The sequence below is a fragment of the Hyla sarda genome, chromosome 1 (assembly GCF_029499605.1).
Source record: "Hyla sarda isolate aHylSar1 chromosome 1, aHylSar1.hap1, whole genome shotgun sequence".
In the NCBI taxonomy this organism is placed as follows: domain Eukaryota; kingdom Metazoa; phylum Chordata; class Amphibia; order Anura; family Hylidae; genus Hyla; species Hyla sarda.
This window is the reverse complement of record NC_079189.1, coordinates 431,559,909-431,583,779: the sequence shown is the minus strand read 5'-3', so window position 1 is coordinate 431,583,779 and position 23,871 is coordinate 431,559,909. Positions and strand designations below refer to the sequence as shown.

Genomic DNA, 23,871 nt, shown 5'->3' with positions numbered 1-23,871 from the left:
CCGCCGCCACGCCTATCCTCCTTTCAGCGCTGGGACAGCTGTGTAGTAAGACGCAGCGCATGCGCACCTCCCTTCCTCTAGTACTGCACCAGCGCACTGAGTGCATAGGCAGTGGGAGCAAGCGCTCTTAGGGAGGGAGAAAGCACTCGCTCGGTCAAGGCAGGGTGACAGCGCGCGCACATCAGGAGGGGTGGATGTGCTGCGTCTTATTATACAGCAGTCCCAGCGCTGAAAGGAGATGATAGTTGTGGTGGCGGCGGAGCTTTGCGAACCCCAAGCCACGCCTATACGACTGTGCCTGACCGCTGGATAAATGTATTTTATAAGTTAAAAAAAGAAGGAAGAGAAGTGATAAAGGTATGGTTACTCGCTTTATGGACATCTGTAACAACATTGTAGCAGTCTGGGGGGCTAAAAAATCATGACAGTTGCGCTTTAACAAGAAAATATGCCAACAACCTTTTAGATATCTCCTGAACGGCTGTGCCGATTTTCACCTGGCAAGAAGTGTTAGAAACAGGATCACCCGCGCTATCTACCTGTATATTCAGGTCATTGCATGTGACCATTTTTTAAAGTACAAGTAAATCTGATTGCTTGAAGTGCTGTTGATAAAGACAAGATAATGAACACAATGGGGAAGAGTTATCAAAACCTGTGCAGAGGAAAAGTGGGGCATCTGAAAAATGAATTGTTGCTATGAGTAACTGCTCCACTTTTCCTCTGCACAGGTTTTAATCTTCCCCAATGAACCTCGTCTGTGAAAGTGCTAACTGTAAACACAACCAGTGTGGGGCCTGTAGGATTTCTTGTGTAAATGCTGGAGAATTCCTTTTCATGTAACTTGCATCGAGCTGCTTTGCAAAATATGAGGAACTTGCATAATGGTGAGTGCAGTAAAGCTACCAATAGATTATTATAAGTAAATCTAAATAACCTGATGTTTTGCAGCAGCCTGCTTAAAGGGGTACATCTTTTTTTCCATATAACTTGTTTCCAGAAAGTTAAATAGATTTTGGAAATTACTTCTATTAAAAAAAAAAAAAAAAATCTTAATCCTTCAAGTACTTATTACCTGTTGTATACTACAGAGGAAGTTGAGTTGTTATTTTCAGTCTGACCACAGTGCTCTCTGCTGACACCTCTGTCCATGTCAGGAACTGTCCAGAGTAGGAGCAAATCCCCATAGCAAACCCCTCCTGCTATGGACAGTTCCTGACATGGACAAAGGTGTCCGCAGAGAGCACTGTGGTCAGACTGAAAAGAACAACTCAACTTCCTCTGGCGCATGCAACCGCTGATAAGTACTGGAAGTATTAAGATTTTTTTTTTGTAGAAGTAATTTACAAATCTTTTCTGGCACCAGGTGATTTGAATAAAAAAAAAAATATATATGATTTTCCACTGGAGTACCCCTTTTAAGTTGGTTTCACATGTGCATTTTAACTTCCATTGTCCTTCTCAATCATAGTAGCAAAACGACAACAATGTAGAAACATTAACTTTTTAATTTCCTTTAGTTTGCTATATGTCTCGGACTACTCAAGTAGAAGAGGGTTAACTAGCAGTAAACAAAGAAAATAGAACACACCCACATGTATCATATGCATTAATACACTATTAGGACTTGCTGCCTGACCAGAGGAACCCCTGCGGTATACGCCTGAGCATTCACAGAATGTAACACTGGAGAGGAGAATAACTTCTACAGGGTAGGAGAGAGAATACATGGGGGCATGTTCTTCATTGGTCATTTAATGAACAATTTTCTTTTACTGCTAGTAAAAGGGGTACTCCACTGCCCCAGCGTTTGAAACCTTTTGTTCCGAAAGCTGGGTGCGGGCAGGTAGTGATGCCACAACCACGCCCCTGAATACAAGTCTGCTGGTCGTCATGCCCTCTTCCATAGACTTGTATTGAGGGGGCAGGGTGTGACATCATGAGGGGTGTGGCTATGATATCATGAACCTCACCGCCCACACCAGCGTTCTAAATGAACTCCGGAAACTGCACAGAGATCGTGGGGGTCCTGTCGCTTTGGATAGAGGATAAAATGTCTAGGGGCGGAGTAGCCCTTTAACTCTTTTACGCATCTAGTCAGAGACTTTATAACCCATTATTGTGCTGTCTGAGGACGATAAGGATGATACCAGATCTCTTGTATACAGGACACTTGTGGGACTTGACAGACCCCATTTACTTTAAAGGGGTACTCTGGTGGAAAACATATTATTTTTATTTTTTATAATTTTTTTTTTTTTTTTTTTAGAATCAACTGGTGCCAGAAAGAAACCGATTTGTAAATTACTTCTATTGAAAAATAAAAATAAAAATCTTAATCCTTTCAATATTTATCAGCTGCTGTATGCTCCACAGGAAGTGATATAGTTCTTTCCAGTCTGACCACAGTGCTCTCTGCTGACACCTCTGTCCATGTCAGGAGCTGTCCAGAGCAGGAAGCAGGATAGGTTTGCTATGGGGATTTGCTCCTGCTCTGGATAGACATGGGCAGAGGTGTCAGCAGAGAACACTGTGGTCAGATAGTAAAGAAGAAAAAAAAAAACTTCCTGTGGAGCATACAGCAGCTGATAAGTACTGGAAGGATTACATTTTTTTAAATAGAAGTAATTAACAAATCAGCTTAAAGGGGTACTCCCTTGGAAAACGTTGTTTTTTTTTTTTTTTTTTTTTTTTTTTAATCAACTGGTGCCAGAAAGTGAAACAGATTTGTAAATCACTTCTATTAAAAATCTTAATCCTTCCAATACTACAGAAGAACTGCTTTTCCTTTTGGATTTCTCTGCTGTCGTGACCACAGTGCTCTCTGCTGACCTCTGCTGTCCATTTTTGGAATTTCACCGTAAAGTGTACAGTGTGAAAACGAAACTGTGGAAATGAAACAAAATTGTGGTTTTCATTTAAATTTCCTCACAAAAAAAAAAATTGGGGGGTTTGCTGTACATTTTATGGTAAAATGTCATTACAAACTACACTGCTCAAAATCTACACTGCTTTGAAATCACACTGTCCACTCAGGAAGCAACACTGATAGACAATCAATTTCACATGCTGTTGTGCAAATGGAACAGACAACAGGTGGAAATTATAGGCAATTAGCAAGACGCTCCCGATAAAGGAATGGTTCTGGAGGTGGTGACCACTTCTTAGTTCCTATGCTTCCTTACTGATGTTTTGGTCACTTTTGAATGCTGGCGGTGCTTTCACTCTAATGGTAGCATGAGACGGAGTCTACAGCCCACACAAGTGGCTCAGGTAGTGCAGCTCATCCAGGATGGCACATCAATGTGAGCTGTGGCAAGAAGGTGTTCTGTGTCTGTCAGCGTAGTGTCCAGAGCATGGAGGCGCTACCAGGAGAGAGGCCAAGACATCAGGAGACGTGGAGGAGGCCAACAACCCAGCAGCAGGACCGCTACCTCCGTCTTTGTGCAAGGAGGAGCACTGCCAGAGCCCTGCAAAATGGCTTCCAGCAGGCCACAAATGTGCATGTGTCCACTCAAACGGTCAGAAACAGACTCCATGAGGGTGGTATGAGGGCCCTACGTCCACAGGTGGGGGTTGTGCTTACAGCCCAACAATGTTTGGCATTTGCCAGAGAAAACCATGATTGTCAAATTCGCCACCGGCGTCCTGTGCTCTTCATGGATGAAAGCAGATTTACACTGAGTGCATGTGACAGATGTGACCGTGTCTGGAGATGCCGTGGAGAATGTTCTGCTGCCTGCAACATCCTCCAGTATGACTAGTTTGGCAAGGGGTCAGTAATGGTGTGGGGTGGCATTTCTTTGGGGGGGCCACACAATCCTCCATGTGCTTGCCAGAGGTAGCCTGACTGCCATTAGGTACCAAGATGAGATCCTCAGACCCCTTGTGAGACCATATGCTGTGCTGTTGGCCATGGGTTCCTCCTAACGCTAGACCTCATGTGGCTGGAGTGTGTCAGCAGTTCCTGTAAGAGGAAGGCATTGATGCTATGGACTGGCCCGCCCGTTCCCCAGACCTGAATCCGATTGAGCACATCTGGGACATCATGTCTCTCTCCATCCACCAACGCCACGTTGCACCACAGACTGTCCAGGACATCACCTCAACAGGAGCATGCCCAGGTGTTGTAGGGAGGTCATACGGGCACATGGAGACCACACACATTACTGAGCCTAATTTTGACTTGTTTTAAGGACATTACATCATAGTTGGATCAGCCTGTAGTGTGGTTTTCCACTTTGACCTATATGGGTTGATAAATTTGATTTTCATTGATAATTTTTGTGTGATTTTGTTGTCTGCACATTCAACTATGTAAAGATGAAAGTATTTCATATGATTAGTTCATTCATTCAGATCTAGTATGTGTTATCTTTGTATTCCCTTTATTTTCTTGAGCAGTGTACAATTGGACACGCAAAAAAACAAGCCCTCATATGGGTCTGTGGCAGGAAATAAAGAGTTATGGATTTTAGAAGGCGAGGAGGAAAAAACGCAAACTCAAAAATAAAATTGGCCTGGTCCTTAAGGTCCAAATGGGCTTGGTCCTTAAGGGGTTAATGTGGTCTGGATTCTGGCATGGAGTCTGCCATTTTACCTGACAAAGCAGCACATCAATCAATCACATGGCTCTGCTTTTATATCTTATAACTCTTCTGGTTAAAAAAAAAACCACAAAAAAACTAAATGGAGCTGTGATTGGTTGTTATGGGAAAATCAGACAGTTTTGGTGTCAGGCAGATTGATAAATTTGCGCCCATGTAGCTGCCCAAATGAGTGATCAGGAATAGATCATTTCTGCCAATGGAATTATGCAATGTTGAGGTCCCCAAAGGAAGTGTCTGTCACATTGTTATGGCTGCTGATTGGGTGTTAGTGGAGAGCAGTGTGGACCCACATACTATGGGGGGGGGGGGGGGGCACTGTGACTATGGGGGGGAAGTCATCATTTTAGATACACACTCCATGTAGGTTTAGAACACAAATGTTGCTGGGATTTTGACGTGCATAGGACAAATGTAGCGCTGCAGGATTGATTTTTAACTATTGAGCTGCAGTCTTAGGGTCTATTCACACAGCAAAATTTTCTCCTCAAATGAAAGCCCAATACACTTCTATAGGAGTCCAAACTCCCATTCACACTTCTGCAGAATTTCCGCTTGGATTCCACACCAATTCAACACAAAATCCGCAGAAGCGGAATTGGGGCGGATGAGCGGAAATTCTGCGGTGTGAATAGACCCTTAGGCTATGGTTCCATGTAGCATATACGTAGCATAATATGCTGCGTAACTGCTGCATATTTTTCTACCCGTTAAGATCGCTGGGTAGCAAAGTCAGCTGCAAAAAAAATATGCAGCAAAATATGCTGCTTATATGCTACATGGGACCATACCTTTTTGAAGGGGTTATTCAGGAATTGAAAAACAGAGATAATTTCGTTCAGAGACCACTCCCTGACTGTCTCCAGGTTGGGTGTGGTTCTGTAGCTCAGTTCCATTGAAGTGAATGGAGCCAAGTTGTAATACCACACCCAAAGTGGAGACAGACAGGGAGTGGTCTTTGAAAGAAATTATGCCTTTTTTTTTTTTTTTATTCCTGGATAACCCCTTTAAAACAGTTTAACAAGTCATATGCAATCTTGTGGAGTGCAGCTGTCACTCAAAAATTAAGAGCAATCTTGTATTGCTACAAAAACTCAGTTTAGCCTTGGACAAAATTTTTGTCACTGAAAGTGTATTTTCTTTTTGTCCAGTGGCAGCATGCTATTTTACAACTAATGTAAAAGCCAATAAACAGTACAAGTAAGGGTGTGGTCAGGAATAGATAATAAATAGAGGGCATGTATGAAGGACTTTCCCTCTTTTTAAATCCAAAAAAAACAATCAACACAGTCACATAGTTATATAGTTAGTATGGTTGTAAAAAGACATAAGTCCATCAAGTTCAACAAAGGAATTCAAGGGAAGGGATATGATTTTATATTTCTGCATAAGCATTAATGTTATTTTGTTCTAGGAATGTATCTAATCCTGTTTTGAAGCTTTCAACTGTTCCTGCAGTGACCAGTTCCTGAGCAGGGGCGTAGCTAGAGACTACAGGGCCCCGATGCGAAAAATTGTCCATACCACCAATATACAGTCCCATCACTCCTATACCACAAATATACAGTCCCATGTAAATGACATCACTCCTATACCACCAATATACAGTCCCATGTAAATGACATCACTCCTATACCACCAATATACAGTCCCATGTAAATGACATCACTCCTATACCACCAATAAACAGTCCCATCACTCCTATACCACCAATATACAGTCCCATGTAAATGACATCACTCCTATACCACCAATATACAGTCCCATGTAAATTACATCACTCCTATACCACCAATATACGCTATGCGCTACCCTCCTCGTCCTGTTTGTTGCGAGCCACCGGCGCTGACACTCTATACTGTGCGGTGTCCCTATGCCTGGGCTGCAAAACGTAAACGCTGGGGACGAGAACATCGGACAGCCGTCAGCCTTTCACCGGCCACAGCGATGTTCCACCTCGGCCGTTGATAGGCGGAGCCCACTGTCATGTAAGAAGCCGTCTTCTTACATGACAGTGGGCTCAGCCTATCACCGGCCGAGGTGGAACATCGCTGCGGCCGGTGATAGGCTGACGGCTGTCCGACGTTCCCATCCCCAAGAAGCAGGTGAGTCCGGTACCGGACCAACGGGAGGCGAGTTAAAGTTTATTTTGTTTATTTTTTGCAGCCCGGGCATAGGTATACCGTACAGTATAGAGTGTCAGCGCCGGCGGCTGCAACAAACAGGAGGAAGAGGAGGGTATCGCTTGGGGGTGACATGTGAGTATTTACCCCGATGGGGACAGCGCTGGGCTGATAATTGGGGGGGGGGGGGGCAGAACAGCGCTCGCGGGTGACATGTGGACATCACAGTGCTGGGCTGATAATTAATTTGGGGTGGGGGGGGTTGGCAGAACAGCACTCGTGGGCCACATATGATTCGTTCCCCAATAAGGGGTATGGGTTAAAATTCATATCGTGCAGCACAAAAATTTCGGTGTTCGGTATGAACGGGTATACCACCCAGCCCTTGTTGAAATTATAGAAAAGTGTCACTAACCAGAAAACCAGCTATACCACCTATATATTTTTATATATAAAAAAAAAAATCTGGCCGTGGTACTGTTAAGACGAGGAAAAAAAAAAGTAATTTGCCAGGTTTTTTCTTTGGAGTTTTTGAGAAAAAAAAAGTTCTGGATGTACAAATCTTTCATGTTTGTTGAGCCAAGGTACTTTTGTGCCGTGGTGAGTGGTGCCCCTGAGGTGCCAAAACTCACTGGGACCCACTGAGTTGAAGCATTGCATCATTACTTCACCTTTGGCACTAATCCTTGGTATCTCGGCCTTCTGGCTAGGATCAGGGAAATTTTTTTTATAGATCCGGCTGGATGATTAGGCAGTAATGCACTGCGTCATTCACTTATTTATTTGTATGTCTTTTTTTTTTTTCAAATGTGCCACGTATGTTGTGTTCACTAGGATGGTCAGGGTGCGTTAGCCTTTCTGGGTGTCCCTCCTGGCGGTCTAGGGGAGGTGTGTGTAGCCTTCTGGTTTCTCACATCGCTGCAACCCCTGGGCATCTTAGCTTTGCCTGAGATGCCATCAGTATATGGCTCCTTGGCTGCCATCATGGTTGATGCTGGGATGCCTTAGTAGCTTTGGTGAAAAGGAACATCAAACCTGGATCCTTTCAACTGGCTCGGAGGGCAAGGGTAGATTTGTTGGGGGCCTCTCTTCTTTCGGAGAATGGCTTGCAATGGACTGCATCCTTATGCATGTTTTTAGTGTGACAAGCTTGCACTTTTTCTTTCACTTGGGTGATAGAAAGCTTGTTCCTCAGCTCCTCAAAAAATAAAAATAAAGCATCTAAATTGTTTTCCGGTATTTTTGAGGCTTCTTCTAAATGGGAACATGCAATTAGGAATACGCCAGATGGAGTGTGGCAATAAAGTACTTCTTCCAAAGAATAGTTATTACTGACATTCTTGATGGACTTTAAGAACTGATTTACATAATTACAGTCTTCGTAGTCTCCACTTTACTCCTTCAGAATGGCAACCCCTATTGAGTAAATGCCTAAGCCATTTTATCTTGCTTTCATGCCAATGTATTGCTAAATTCTGGCAGATAGGAGGATGGGTTGGAAATTGCAGTTCTTGATCAGGATAAACGGTGAATGATGGATTCTCACATTTTGTTAAATATCATTATGAATAAAAGTATATCCATGCACCTGAGGTAGGCTTCAGCCATTTTTATATAAACTGCACACTTCTCACTTATAGGTGAGGCATGATGTCTGGAAGTTTGAAATGATAAGGCTAGATTTCCACACAGATTTTTTTTTTTTTTAAACTGCCACTGCAGTTTTTTAGCCAAAATCAGAGGTGGATCCAGTAGGAAGAAGTATAAATACTTCCTTTATTTTTTCCCATTCCTTTTGAATACACATCTGGCTTTGGCTGAAAAACTGCAGTGGCAGTTTTCAAAAAAATGGCAGAAAATAAACATGGAAACCTAGCCTAAAGAACTAAAGTTCAACTTCGAGCCAATGTTCCCTGCCCAATCCTTTATCGAAGTGCTACCAATTTGCAGTGCTGGTAAGTTACCCTTAGGCTGGAAGATCTAGCTCCTGTCTTGAGAAAAGAGTATCCAGATATCCCTACCATGCTGGCTGATCAACAAAGTAGAAGCAGGGCCAACTACTATTATCTGTTAAGGCACAAGCCACCATGATGCTCACTAAGGAAGACTTGCATGTGACTGCAGAAATCAACTATCTACACCTCAGTGGCGGATCCAGGGGGGGAGCAACGGAGCTCCAGCTCCACCATTCACTTAACTTTCACACGCTGTGATTACACAGTGTGTGAGCTGCGGGGACGCGATCCACTAGAGGCCAGCGCGATGACGTCACATCATCGCGCCAGCGCCCGGAGATCCTGTCCCCGCAGCCCGCATACTGTGAGTACTGAAGAGTATGCTCAGGGGCCAGGGGATTTGGGGAAACTATATACAGGAGGAGGGGGAGGGGGATTTAAAAACTTGGAAAAAGGGAATATTTAATGTGTAGGGCAAAGCACAGGGGGCATTATATGGGAAGAGCACATGGCAGGGGGCCCACCTATGCTGTGCCCCTCACATATAATGCCCCCTGTGCCCCACACATATAATTTATATGTGTGGGGCACAGCACAGGGGGCATTATATGTGAGGGGCACAGCACAGGGGGCATTATATGTGAGGGGCACAGCACAGGGGCCATTATATGTGAGGGGCACAGCACAGGAGGCATTATTTCATATAATGCCCCTTGTGCTGTGCCCCTCACATATAAAGCCCCCTGTGCTGTGCCCCTCACATATAATGCCCCCTGTGCTGTGCCCATCACATATAATGCCCCCATCATGCACCCCTCACATATAATGCCCCCATCACGCACCCCTCACATATAATGCCCCCATCATGCACCCCTCACATATAATGCCCCCTGTGCTGTGCCCCTCACAAATAATGCTCCTTTCATGTGCCCCAAACATAAAATGCCCCCTGTGCTGTCCCCCTCACATATAATGCCCCCTGAGGGGACAGGATGGGGGCATTATATGTGAGGGCCAAAAAAACGGGGGCATTATATGTGAGGGGCGCATGATGGGGACATTATATATGAGGGGCAAAGAACAGGGGCATTAAATGTGAAGGGCACAGCACGGGGCATTATATGTGAGGGGCGCATGATGGGGGCATTATATGTGAGGGGCAAAGAACGGGGGCATTATATGTGAAGGGCACAGCACAGGGGGCAATATATGTTAGGGGCACAGGACAGAGGGCATTATTATTATGTGGGGGGAACAGGACGGGTCATAATTAGTATATGTAGGGGCACAAGATGGGGCATTATTACTATATGTGAAGGCACAGAGTGTTCTGCATTTCAGAAGTATAGTGTATATGATGAGGAATTTCTGGGGTGGTACGTTTTTTATGGGCCACAAAACATTTGGGTATTTTATTCAGAGGGTGTAATGCACAGCAAGTTATATTCAGAGAGTGCAGTGTTTGGTAGCATTAAATTTAGAGAACACAGTGTGTGGTAGTATTATATTCAGAGGGTGCAGTGTGTGGTAGTATTATATACAGAGGGTACAGTGTGTGGTAGTATTATATTCAGAGGGTACGGTGTGTGATAGTATTATATACAGAGGGTACAGTGTGTGGTAGTATTATATTCAGAGGGTGCAGTGTGTGGTAGTATTATATACAGAGGGTACAGTGTGTGGAAGTATTATATACAGAGGGTACCGTGTGTGGCAGTATTATATTCAGAGGGTACAGTGTGTTGTATATTCAGGAGTTACAGTGTGTCAGAATTATATTCAGAGGGTGTGTGGCGGTATTGTATTAGAAGAATACAGTGTTTGGCAGTATTATAATAATTATTGTTTTCATATAGAGGATCAGAATCCGCTGACATAGAAACCATCTGGGCATCAAGTTCTGCAGAGAGAAGATTTAGCTGGAACAATTCCTGGCGGTATGTAACATCTGAATTAGATAAGGAAAGACTATAGAGAAGACGTCACCTGTAGTCACTGATATCATTCTGTATTCTCCTTACTGTGTCCCATCAGAGCTGGAGTCACTTGTAAGTTCTGCAGTAATGATGGGTGAAACAACAACTCCCAGCATCCCCTCACCACTGCTTAGGTCATACTGGGAGCTGTAGTTTTAAATGGTAAAAACCTCTTTAGCACTTTCCCATTCTGCGGCAATTGGTATATTTGATTATTATTCTGACATGTGAACATGGCCTAAGAGTCTTAAACAAGGTCAGGACTGTATGATACATTTAATAATATTGTAAGTTCTTATTTTCTGTCTGCCAACACAAAATACTCTAATAGTGCCCCTCCCGAGACTCGACTCTGGATCCGCCCCTGCTACACCTCAGCTTGTTGTCAGCATTGCAGCCAAGAGGGTCAAAGATTAAAGAGGTACTCCACTGGAAACCCCTTTTTTTTTTTTTTCAACTGGTGCCAGAAAGTTACATAGTTAGTATGGTTGAAAAAAGACATACGTCCATCAAGTCCAACCAGGGAATTGAAGTGAAGGGTGTAAGGGGATAAGGGAAAGGGATGTAGTTTTATAATTCTGCATAAGCATTAATGTTATTTTGTTCCAGGAATGTATCTAACCCTGTTTTAAAGCTGTTAATTGTTCCAGCTGTGACCAGTTCCTGAGGTAGACCGTTCCATAAATTCACAGTCCTCACGGTAAAGAAGGCGTGTCGCCCCTTTAGACTAAACCTTTTCTTCTCCAGACGGAGGGAGTGCCCCCTTGTCCTTTGGGGGGGTTTAACCTGGAACAGTTTTTCTCCATATTTTTTGTATGGGCCATTTATATACTTATATACGTTTATCATATCCCCCCTTAAACGTCTCTTCTCAAGACTAAACAATTGTAACTCCTTTAATCGCTCCTCATAGCTAAGATGTTCCATGCCCCATATTAGTTTAGTCGCGCGTCTCTGCACCCTTAATTAAACAGATTAGTAAATTGAGGAAGGGAGGGCACCTCCCGAAACGCATAATCGCCAGTTTTTTATTTTTTACTCTTAATAAAAGTGGTTCCAATGTGAACCTTGTAAAATATCTCCTAGTCCATCCTCTTAATTTTGAGGGAGCCGCAGCACCATCGCTTAAGGGTTTTTCTCTCCAGTTTCTCCTACTCTGCATCCAGGCCAGCAGCACTGCTGGATCCTGCAACCCAAGAGGCAAGCAGCGGCTACATCTCCACTCAGTACCCCATTATCACTGGGGTGATAGGCTTGATTTTATCATACATAAGGTGAGCAGCCATCTATACGGTCCTTGGGCCAATCCTCTGACCTCACTGCTCCTGCTACCAAGGGTAATGCACTAGGCGCCGGTATCGGTCTTTTTTTTTCCTTTTTCTCCAAACAGATCTTCTAGTACTTATAAGCTTCTGTATGCTCTACAGGAAGTTCTTTTCTTTTTGAATTTCCTTTCAGTCTGACCACAGTGCTCTCTGCTGACACCTCTGTCCATTTTAGGAACTGTCCAGAGTAAGAGAAAATCCTCATAGGAAACTTATCCTGCTCTGGACAGTTCCTGACAAGGACAGAGGTGTCAGCAGAGAGCACTGTGGTCAGACAGAAAGGAAATTCAAAGAGAAAAGAACTTCCTGTGGAGCATACAGAAGCTTATAAGTACTGGAAGGATTAAGCATTTTTAATACAAGTAATTTACAAATCTGTTTAACTTTCTGTCATCAGTTGATTTAAAAAAAAATGTTTTCCAGTGGAGTACCCTTTTAAACCCCACAGAAGGAAGCTGTGTATAAGCTCAACTCAACTAATGGAGCAGCTGATACAAAGATTAAATGCATTTTCATCAGACAGAGGATTATGACAGGACAAACTGTGAATTGTGAGACAAGCAGAACTAGAGCAATTTTGGAGATAGCAGAGACACGACAGCAAATAGTCTAAAGGAATTCTGTCTAACAGCAAAATACCAAATTCAAACTAAAAATAGAGCCAAACAGGTTATGGGAGCAAAGACGTGGTGGTAAAACAGTGTAGGTAGTTTCCACATCTGGTTTTGGCCTACAAATAATGATGCAAAATACTGAATAAAATCCTGCTGTGTGATAGTGGCCTTACAGGGTAGGAAAAGATACTTCGTAAGCTGCCTGAGGACAATGCTTAGTTGATCCCCCAAAATTGTACAGCGAAAATGGTCTTTCAGAAGGGTGGTCCTTAATTACTTGTGCTGTTCTGAAAATCTGTTTTATTTATTTTAGGGGTGCAATATAGGCCAAGCAGAGTTCTAAAGGGGACTGATAGTTTGTGCATGGCTTATAGGAGTTGTGACCCAAGTTGCTGAGTTAATAAGTATCAAAGTTTTTTTTTTTCACTACAGTTCAATGAAGTTCTCACACCATCAATTTTTTTTTCTGTCCCTACCTATTGCCTATGTATCCCTAACCCCCTCCCTGCCTTTATTTTTTTTTTTTTTTTTTACTAACTTAGAAAGAGCTTTTTGCCTACCTGGTAGTTTTCTCACTCACAAGGCAGACTTCCCCAGCAGGCGCAATGTTACTGATGCCTGCTGGGGGCCGGCTTCCGCCCTTACCTATCTATGCTGTGCTCCCGTCGGGAGTGCGCATAGATGAGCAGCCAATAGCATGGCAGGCTGCTCCGGGGTCTCCTCCTCCCTGTTTAGCAATGCATGTGTTATCCATGGAGGTGTAGTATAGGACCTGTCATGCTATTCTACACCGCCGAGACCCTGGACTGAAAATAAATAGATGCTGGGAGGCGGGGTCGACGCGCAAGGCCAGGGAGCCAATGCGCTTCACCACAGCATTCAGTGCGCTCGCTCCCGCCTGTCTGATTAACAGGCAGGGAGCGAGCGCTGGCTGACTGAATTTGGACTGGTGCCTGGCCTGGATCAGTCCGAATTCAGCTGTGATGTCAGCCGTTCTGCAGCCGGCCACTTGGAGGGAGACCCCTAGTGGCCGGATTTTTAAACACAAAGTATTTTAAACTAATTTTTCAAAAATAAAGTATATTGGGAATACGTTTTATTTAATATGTACTATAACATATTAAAAAAAAATAAAGTTTCATGACTGCGCCAATTTAACCCCTTCATGACCCAGGTTTTTCCGTTTTTGCACTTTCGTTTTTTCCTCCTTACCTTTAAAAAACCATAACTCTTTAAATTTTGCACCTAAAAATCCATACGATAGCTTATTTTTTGCGCCACCAATTCTACTTTGTAATGACATCAGAAAAAAAATCATTATGTTGTATATGACAACAGAAAAAAAATCATTATACAACAAAATTGAAGAAAAAACAACATTTTTAAGTTTTGGGGGCTTTCTTTTCTACGCAGTACATTTTTCAGTAAAAATGACACCTTCACTTTATTCTGTAGGTCCATATGATTAAAATGATACCCTTATATAGGTTTGATTTTGTCGTACTTTTAGAAAAAATCATAACTACATGCAGGAAAATTTATACATTTTAAAACTGTGATCTTCTGACCCCTATAACTTTTTTATTTTTCTGCATATGGTGCGGTATCAGGGCTCATTTTTTGTGCCGTGATCTGAAGTTTTTAGCGGTAAAATTTTTATATTGATCGGTTTAACTCTGCCTTTTGATCGTGCTACCTACCTACCTGCCCCTGGTCGAATGTAACATGCATTGTGGTCAGTGGTGGCAAAGTCACATAAGACTTGTGATCAAAAATCCAGCAAAGCAAAGCAATTAAGTGTGCTAACTTCTTGATTTATTTGGCTAGGTGGGCGGTCCTAGGGTGGAGTCTGGGGGACAAAATATCCCATCAGTGCTGCCTGAAGATGAAGAGGAATACAGGTCTTCATTGTTTACTTAGGGCCAAGGTTCTTGGTATCGGAATCGTCAGTTTTCAGGGTGGGGGGTTAATTTTTCATTACCTGGTCTGTTTGGTACCTGGTAAGTTTGTTGAGTTAGCCGCCTATAAAACTGACAATACCAGCATAGGTGCACAACTGCACTTGGGGTTAAGTATCTCTTGCCATTGCAGACCACGCTAATGTAAGCTGTTTTTGATGAATAAATAAGAACAGGTACAAGTGAAAAGAGGGAGAATGTAAATAATAACTATGAAATCAGGAGGTAAGGTGTTAAATACTAATCACAGAAAATGTAAATGAAAGGATGTCATCATGAAAATTACTGTACAATTCAGAGAAAAATGTCACTGTGGCACTCTATTAAAACGTAAGTTTTAATCAAATGTCATTAAAAGTCATTATTAAAACCATATAGTAACTATGGGTTCAAAGTGACGGTCGTTAACGGCCTATATTAGTTCCAATATCTATATAAACTGATATTAATGCTTTTTAGCAAAAATAACAAAAAATGGTCACAATCACTCAATGGTACAAATCCTGGACAAAAAAAATGCATTACGGCCAGTCAGCAAAGAAACACTGTCCCAACGCGTTTCACCCGGATGGTACCAGGATCCTCAGGGGACAAAACTGGGAAAAATACATGAACCTATAGTGAACCCATATTTAACAAGACCCACAAAATTGCTGGTTAGGATGATGGGCAAGGCAAGTAAAATAATAATGTAACTAAACCAATACATGCCACAACGTCACAATGGAAAAACATGTTAATGCTACAAGATTGTCATACATAGCATGTGTAAAAGTATGGTGCCCCGCTGCTGATTGTTTCACTACGCTACCTTTGCAATGAAAGTAGCGTGCGCTTTACAAACACATATATTTCAGAATATTTCTGTTTCAGTGTGTTAATCTAGTCGTATTCCTTTTGTTAATGGAATTGTAAAAAGAAATTAATAAATCATGTGGCTGGACAACCCATTTTAGAAAGTATAATTTCTCACCTGCATCTTATACTTACTTGTTCACTTTATTTACAAGGCTTTAATTATTAGCACTTAACCATGCAATGCTACATCCATCCCACTAGAGGGCCCCAGTTTTTTCACTCGCCTGTTTCTTTTGATAGTCTGTTCCTTGTAGAGTACTTCTTTGAATGGTCCAACAAGAAGTGACGCTGCAAAACGTCACGTCCAATGTGCATTGCGCTCGCGGATTTCTAGCGTGTTGATTGGCCGCCGTCGTGTAATATAAAAGCGCTGTTGCGGACGTAGCCTCCCTTTCACCTCCCGGAGCCCTCGTGTGAGGTACGTGAGGCCTAGGTGTAGCGCCGGGCGGGTTTGCGGCCTCACCTCTCCGTTTCCCGCTAGCTGTAAAGGGGAGGATACGTCTTCAGTGTCCATTGTGCCTCAAGCTGCTATCCGTTCACCGAATGTGAATTGCGGCCCGGTCCTTTACAGCTATCGGTTCTCCGGTCATGGGGCTTTCTCTCATGTACCATGTATGGCGGACATAACCAGTAGTAATGCAGTGTATCGTTTATGTGACTCCTTGAATCGGCCTAATATCGCACCTGTGTGTACTTGGTTGTAACGTTCTCCCAGCGTGTGCATGTTCTTATTGGATCTTAAGACTGTGCACACTAAGTGCCAACATGTGGGGATGGCTCCCTGTGCTGCATACAACCTAGGTCAGCGTTTCCCAACCAGGGGTGCCTCCAGCTGTTGCAAAACTACAACTCCCAGCATGCCTTTTTAATAGGACCCATTGGGCTGCTGACATGTATCATTTTGACAATAAACCTAGTGCTATACCAGTGTTTCCCAACCGGGGTTCCTCCAGATGTTGCAAAACTACAACCCCCAGCATGCCCGGACAGCCAAAGGCTGTCCGGGCATGCTGGGAGTTGTAGTTTTGTAACGCCTGGAGGCACCCTGGTTGGGAAACACTGTTATACACACCCCAATGGCAAGGCATAAAGGTCAATGTGAATGTGGCTTTAAAATCCACAAGGCCTGAAGCTCCTTCAATCAGTTATCGTAGCTATAGGACTGGAGTAGAGGAGCACTCTGTAGACATTGTTACACACCTATACTTTTCAGCAGCATTAAATTACGCACTGTAGGAAAGGAAGTAGTGACTGGACCATCGGTTTACATGGAGTTCCTCATTCTAGTGGTTAGGACATAGAGACATTAATGTGTATATGGGGGGCTTCTGTTTTGAGCTCCCCGTTACATTCAGAATCGCGATCATATTGTGGCAGAATCTGCACAAAGTATGTCCTCAGTGGGCAGCTCTATAGGCATACTGTGGGGAATGAACTGCCTATTGATCTATTAATACTGGTTTTAAAGGAGTACTCCAGCGCAAGATAACTTATCCAAAGGATAGGGGATAAGTTATAGATCGTGGGGGTCCGAATACTGGGGCCCCCTGGGATCTGCTGGACGGAGCAGGAAGTAGTTTCGACCCCAGCAGAAAGCTGCGGCAGACATGCCCCCTCCATGTATCTATGGGGTACATGGAGGGGGCAAATCATGCGGGGACGGAACGCCCCCTTTCCAGCATACTGCTGCGGCCCTGTCCAGGAGATCCCGGGGGTCCCCAGCACTCGAAATCCCCACGATCTATAACTTAAGTTATATTGCACTACAGATGTCCTTTTAAGGGGTGTTCTCATCTGGATATGTTATGTAATGTTCTGGGATCTTAACCAATCCTGAGAATGAAGGGTGTATTTTATGAGCGGAGAGCCATCTAATCTGTACATTCTGCTCTTAGAGCCCCAAGTGCAGATCACACAGAAGCCCATACAGCTGCTTTATAGAAGTAATGGCTTAGAGAGGATGGTGGGACTGCTAACTGGTTGTTGTAATCCTTTTACATTGTATAGTATTTATAAATCCCTAGTTCTTGCTAACACAACTATCCTTTTTTTTATTTGCTTTTGCAGGATTATCAGGTCTTTAAACCCTTTTTGTGGCAATCCTTGGTAGCACTGACAAGATGCCCAGGGAAGACAGGGCTACGTGGAAGTCCAACTATTTTCTGAAAATCATCGTAAGTTTACATTTTTTTTCCCCCCAATTACTTTTCCAGTGTTGGGTTACTTGATTCTGCAAGGGCTCATCCACACAACAGAAATTTAGCAATTCATTTCCTTGCTGAAATCAGTCAGAAAATCTGCTTCGTTGGGGTTCTTTTCTCTCAGAATTTTTTTTAGCGCAAATTAACCCTGCAATTCAAAGTCTCATTGACTAATATATGCTTTGCTGAGCAAAAGTATGTTCTAGGGAATCCAGATCTGTGCCAGAGGTTCCCTAGTGTGCATAGAGCTGGGCGGTATGACCAAATATGTGTGTCACAGTATTTTTGTAACTTATGGCGGTTCCCCCCAAAATCATGTTACCCGCCAGCGCTGTTCTGCTCCCTCCCAATTAATGATCAGCCCAGCGGGGTACTACTCACATGTCAAGCACTGCCCTCCTTAGTTGGGGGGCCGCTGGCGCTAGAACTCGCTGTATGCCAGTGGTCTCCAACCTGTGGACCGCCACATGTTGCAAAACTACAACTCCCAGCATGCCTGGACAACCAACAGCTGTCCTGGCATTCTGGGAGTTGTAGTTTTGCAACAGCTGGAGGTCCGCAGGTTTGAGACCACTGCTGTACACTGTATTCCTATGCCTGGGCTGCAAAAGATAAAGAAAATAAACTTTAACTTGCCTACGTCGGCCTTATGCTGGGGATTGGAACGTCAGACAGGCGTCAGCCTATCACCGGCTGGAGCGATGTCCCGCCCCGGCCAGTGATAGGCTGAGCCCACTGTCAGCCGTTGGCTGTCTGGGCATGCTGGGAGTTGTAGTTTTGCAACATCTGGAGGTCTGCAGGTTAGAGACCACAGTACAGTATAGAGTTCCAGCGCCAGCGGCCCCCAACAAAGAGGAGGAGGGCAGTGCTTGACATATGTGAGTAGTACCCCGCTGGGCTGATAATTAATTGGGGGGGGGGAGCAGAACAGCACTGGCGGGTCACATATGATTTGTTCCCCGATGTGGGGACAGCGCAGCGATGGGCTGATTCATTCATTCCCGAGGGGGAGGGGCCCAACCGGTATTGCGGTATGGGAAAATTGAATATCGCGCAGCCCAAAAATTTTGGTATGAACCGGTATACCGCCCAGCCCTAGACACTCCAAGCAGATCAGTGGGATTCTACTGCTAGCGGATTTATTTCTGAATTCCAAGCAAAATATACGTAGTGTATGGGCCTTTAATGTGCAGGCTTTCCAGCCATCATGTAAACTTCATGTGTTGCCATGACAGCACCTTCATTTTAAGAAGGGGTGGTTTCTGATAAAAAGCTAATGACCACTGTGATTAAACATTTGAAGAAAACAAGAAACTGATTCTGTAACTTAAAGGAATGCTAAATCTAAAGGGGGGGGGGGTCATTATTTTTTTTTGTATGTTCTCAGACCAGTAGTTATAGAATATTAAATTCTATATGGGGGGCAGGGCACAGTAGGTTTGAGGATTATAATATTCATACATGTTAACATAATATGCACGACAAGCAATATGTGGAAATTCTGTTGACTGCTTTTTAATCGGTTTGTCAAAGTGGATGGGGCACTTTCCTACTCTAGCAATAGAAGGGGGATGACTTTTTTGATGGAAACAACTTATAACCTGTTTGAGAGGTGCTGAACCAGCTGCCCCAAGTTTTAGCTTTTATAAATATGTTCTTGGTTTTTATTCTTGCAGCAACTCCTGGATGATTTTCCAAAATGCTTTATCGTGGGGGCGGACAATGTTGGCTCAAAGCAAATGCAACAGATCCGTATGTCCCTTCGAGGAAAAGCTGTTGTGCTGATGGGAAAGAACACCATGATGCGCAAGGCTATCCGTGGTCATTTGGAGAACAACTCTGCTCTGGAGAAGTGAGTCACGTTTCTGCTTTTTAACATTTGTTTGTCCCCCTTTATGGTATTAACTAAAGTTTTATTTTTCAGGCTTCTGCCTCACATCAAAGGAAATGTGGGATTTGTATTCACCAAGGAAGATCTCACAGAAGTGCGAGATATGTTACTTGCAAACAAGGTAAACAAACTACCATAAGAAAAAATATAAACTCCAGGCATTGACATACTGGGTGTAGCTGTCAGAGATGGTCTAGACCAGTGTTTCCCAACCAGGGTGCCTCCAGCTGTGGCAAAACTACAAATCCCAGCATGCCCGGACAGCCTTCGGCTGTCTGGGCATGCTGGGAATTGTAGTTTTGCCACAGCTGGAGGCACCCTGGTTGGGAAATACTGGTCTAGAGAGCCAAAAGCTGCCAAAGCGGCCAATTTGCATAACTACCATTGACTTCAATGGGAGTTGTGCAAACTTCATAGCCCAGCTGGCTACTCTAATTACATAACTCCAAGAGTTTTGGAAACAGCATGACTCGCTTTGGTTGCTTTCAGCTTTCCTGACCACATGTGGTACTGAGAACAGGATACAATAGGTGGGACAACCTCTTAGGAGTTAATTTCCTCTAGCAGATATAGATTCTGTGTAATGGTTAATTTTAAGAATGTTATATCCTGCTATAATGTACAGTAGTGGTAGGTTAAGAAGTATAACAGATGTATTGGTTGGACTACATGATTCAGTGTTGTAGACTGTCTTTTTGTCATATAGCTAACACATAGAAAAATGAAGGATTGAGTTTTATTAAACTGAATGTATAAACCTGAAGGGCTAATGCTGTATTACTGTACAGAATGCTGTCAGCTATTTTCATATTGGCTTTTTAGCCATTAATTGATTGTGTTGGTTGTGTTAATCAAAATGTTGTATTGTAGGTACCTGCTTCTGCCCGTGCTGGAGCTATTGCACCTTGCGAAGTCACAGTGCCTGCTCAGAACACTGGTTTGGGCCCTGAGAAGACTTCCTTCTTCCAGGCTTTGGGAATCACTACTAAAATCTCCAGAGGAACTATTGAAATTCTGGTAAGTGGTGGTCTTATTAGCCAAACTTAAAATACATTAGGTAAAGAAAAGAGTGGGATTTGTTTGCAGAAACAGAGCCTTGTCTGTATAGTTATTGGGGACTACATGCAGCTTAACAAAAGCTTTTCTCCACAGAGTGATGTACAGCTGATTAAGACTGGAGATAAAGTAGGTGCCAGCGAAGCCACTCTGCTGAACATGTTGAACATTTCTCCATTCTCCTTTGGTTTAATCATCCAACAAGTGTATGACAATGGAAGCATCTACAGCCCAGAGGTCTTGGATATCACAGAAGATGCCCTGAGAGCTCGCTTTTTGGAGGTACATACTGATGCAAATTATAGGGTTCATACATGATTACCACCTGTTTGTGACTAGAAAGAACCAATACTAATGTAAATTTTTTTTTTCTTCTTCAGGGTGTCCGTAATGTGGCTAGTGTTTGTCTGCAGATTGGTTATCCCACTGTTGCATCTGTACCTCACTCTATCATCAATGGATACAAGAGGGTTCTTGCTGTTGCAGTGGAGACTGACTACAGCTTCCCATTGGCAGACAAGGTAAGATGATGGATGGGATGAGTGAAGTTCATAATAAATGGGGATTAAAGGCTTCAGCAGGGGACAATGTGCCATATTCACGAACAGTTCTAGAAACATCTGGCCCAGAATGAGTTTTTATTTGGTTTATGTAACCCTAATCCACAATATAATTTTGGCCTCTTGTGTGGCCAGCCTCACATTACCACAGTGGGCATTTAAAAAAAAATTAATTGGCTATTTTTTCTTTGAAGGGCAATAGGGGGCTGGGCACTAGTTACTTTTTTGTTAAAATGGAAAGGCTTTGACACATCAGCAGTGTCAGTGCCTAGCAGGTTATGCAAAAAAAATTGGAGGATATGTATAAAAAAAAAAAACTCCAGTCCATATACTGTTTGGACCATTTTATTGTTGCAGGTTTTTTCCATTGATCAACTGATTATCCATAGCTCATATTACAGTAATGTGTCAATGTGACCCTTTGAAAGGATATATAAAACTTTTACATATTATTTGGGACGCTATAGAAATTCACTCTTCTTCCAGTGTCCCGCTCTGGTCTGCTTACTACTTTCAAGGTGGACTTGTCTCAGCAGTGAAGACCTGCGCAGGCAATCACTGACTCTGGCAGGACACCGTTGTGGCCAGTGAATAGCAGAGCAGGCCATTACTGGTGAGACAAGTCAATCTCTGAAGTAAGCAGTGTGACAATGAGCTGTGGGTGATCCAGGTAGGAGAGTGTGTATTTTATTATTTTTAAAAGCATCCCCAGCAACACATTTATATATCCTGAATACCTATTTTAGTGACACCTGTGAAACATGCTGGAACTAGGATGCTATGTAAACAGCTTTCTCTTTAATTATTATATTTCCTGTCATGTGAGAATAGCAGTCTGGCACAGATTTATTGATGTATTTATATTTGATATATCTGCCTGTAGTGCTTCAGTTAGTAACCCAGTAATGTTTGCTTCATGTTGTGCTGATATTTACTGGTCATTCTTTTTTGCAGGTCAAGGCTTTCTTGGCTGATCCATCTGCATTTGCTGTTGCAGCTCCTGTTGCAGAGACTGCTGCAGCTCCAGCTGCTGCTGCTGCACCTGCTAAGGAGGAGAAGGAAGAGTCTGAGGAGTCTGATGATGACATGGGATTTGGTCTATTTGACTAAGAGAAATCAGTCCAATTACTTCAATAAAACTCCATTCAACAAATGCCTGTGTATTTGTCATTTATATCTCAGACTGGCTAATCTGTTGCTGCTTCGTAGACTTAAATAGCCCCTCAAACTTCTACAGTGCCTACATAAAGGGATAAACTAAACTATTACATAAAATGTGAGGGTATAGAAAAAATGTAATCTACAATAAACAAGTAATAGCCCAAGTTATGTAAGCTGTCAATCTATAACTTACAAGAAATCAGGGGTAGAGCCAAACAGCCCTAGACACTGGATGAGTGCTCCCTAACCAGTATCTCTTCAGCTATTACTGGTAGGATGGGCAGTCCAGTGATGTATATATGGATAATATACCATAGAATAGGCAGTTTGAAAACAAGTAAAATATAGTCTAAGGCTCCGTAGACATCATGATTTGTGCCACTGAGGCACTAGGAAATTATCTAATGACATACCTGTTCAGATATGGGCTCCATTCATTTTAATGGCCCAAGTGTAGTCTACTAGGGGGAGATTTATGAAAACCTGTGCAGAGGAAGTGTGGTGCAGTTGCCTATAGCAACCAATCAGCTCACTACTCTCATTTTTCCTCTAAGCAATTTTTGATAAATTCCCCCCAGTGACTAAGTTTGGGTCATACTCTGAGCACAGACGTTTTGGCTGGGACTGAGAAACATGACTTTCAGCGCCTTTCAGTCTGACAGCTCAGGTAAGTTTGGAAAATGGCCCTAACGTAGTCACAAGCAGACTGCTCGGGCCAATAAAATGAACGGGGCCCGTGCCTGTCTGAGCATGTGAACGTTGACAGTTTCCCAACCTTTGTTGTGGCTCGGCACAAATCATGGTGTGAACCTTGCCTAGCTATTCAAATATAAAAGGTTGGAATTGGTCGTGGTGCCACAGATTAGATTGTGGTTCTTCTGTACAGGGTTGTTGCACTATAGTATGAGGGGTAGTTTGAAGATCATTCATTTAGCAATGTACATCTGGATTAAAGTAAAAATAGACCTTACCATATGGCCACATGACACATTATACTAACTATAGGGGAAATTTATCAAAACCTGCCCAGAGGAAAAGTTGCTGAGTTGTCCATAGCAACCAATCAAATAAGTTATAGTTCAGAGGCCTTTTCAAAAGTGAAAGCCATCTGATTGGTTGCTATGGGCAACTGGGCAGGTTTTGATAAATCTCCCCCCTATATGCCTGAAACCTAAAGGGAAAATACAGCATACATTCTATGGAGGAGACTTATCAAAGCCTGTCCAAAGGAAAAGTTGGAGTTGCCCATAGCAACCAATCTGATTACTTTTTTTAAGCCTCTGAAAATTAAAGACCCAATCTGGTTGCTATTGGCAACGTCTCTGGACAAGTTTCGATAAATCGCTACACTCCTCGCTGGCCGAACTGTAGTTCAATCCGAAAAGTTTTAGGCTCTGTTCATACGTGTACAGTACCCTGTGCGCAATTTGAAGCTATGTATTTTATGCTATGTTCACTCAATTAGCTTACATTAAATTCTGCAGCTTCAAATCCTGCGCATCAGATATGTGCAGGATACTGTATAGACCAATGGTCTTCTACCTGCGGACCTCCCAGATGTTGCAAAACTACAACTCCCAGCATGC

The 23,871-nt window shown here is 43.1% G+C and overlaps 1 protein-coding gene across 1 annotated transcript; it reads left to right on the top strand.

Moving 5' to 3' along the window:
- Nucleotides 1-15,791: 15,791 nt before the first annotated feature.
- On the top strand, nucleotides 15,792-22,277 carry RPLP0 (ribosomal protein lateral stalk subunit P0). The gene is made up of 8 exons (XM_056529912.1): nucleotides 15,792-15,834; nucleotides 17,484-17,590; nucleotides 19,294-19,469; nucleotides 19,542-19,629; nucleotides 20,379-20,525; nucleotides 20,661-20,846; nucleotides 20,945-21,085; nucleotides 22,079-22,277. Exons 2-8 carry the CDS (start codon nucleotides 17,537-17,539, stop codon nucleotides 22,232-22,234), a joined length of 948 nt encoding a protein of 315 aa, XP_056385887.1. The 5' UTR covers nucleotides 15,792-15,834; nucleotides 17,484-17,536; the 3' UTR covers nucleotides 22,235-22,277.
- The last annotated feature ends 1,594 nt before the right edge of the window (nucleotides 22,278-23,871 follow it).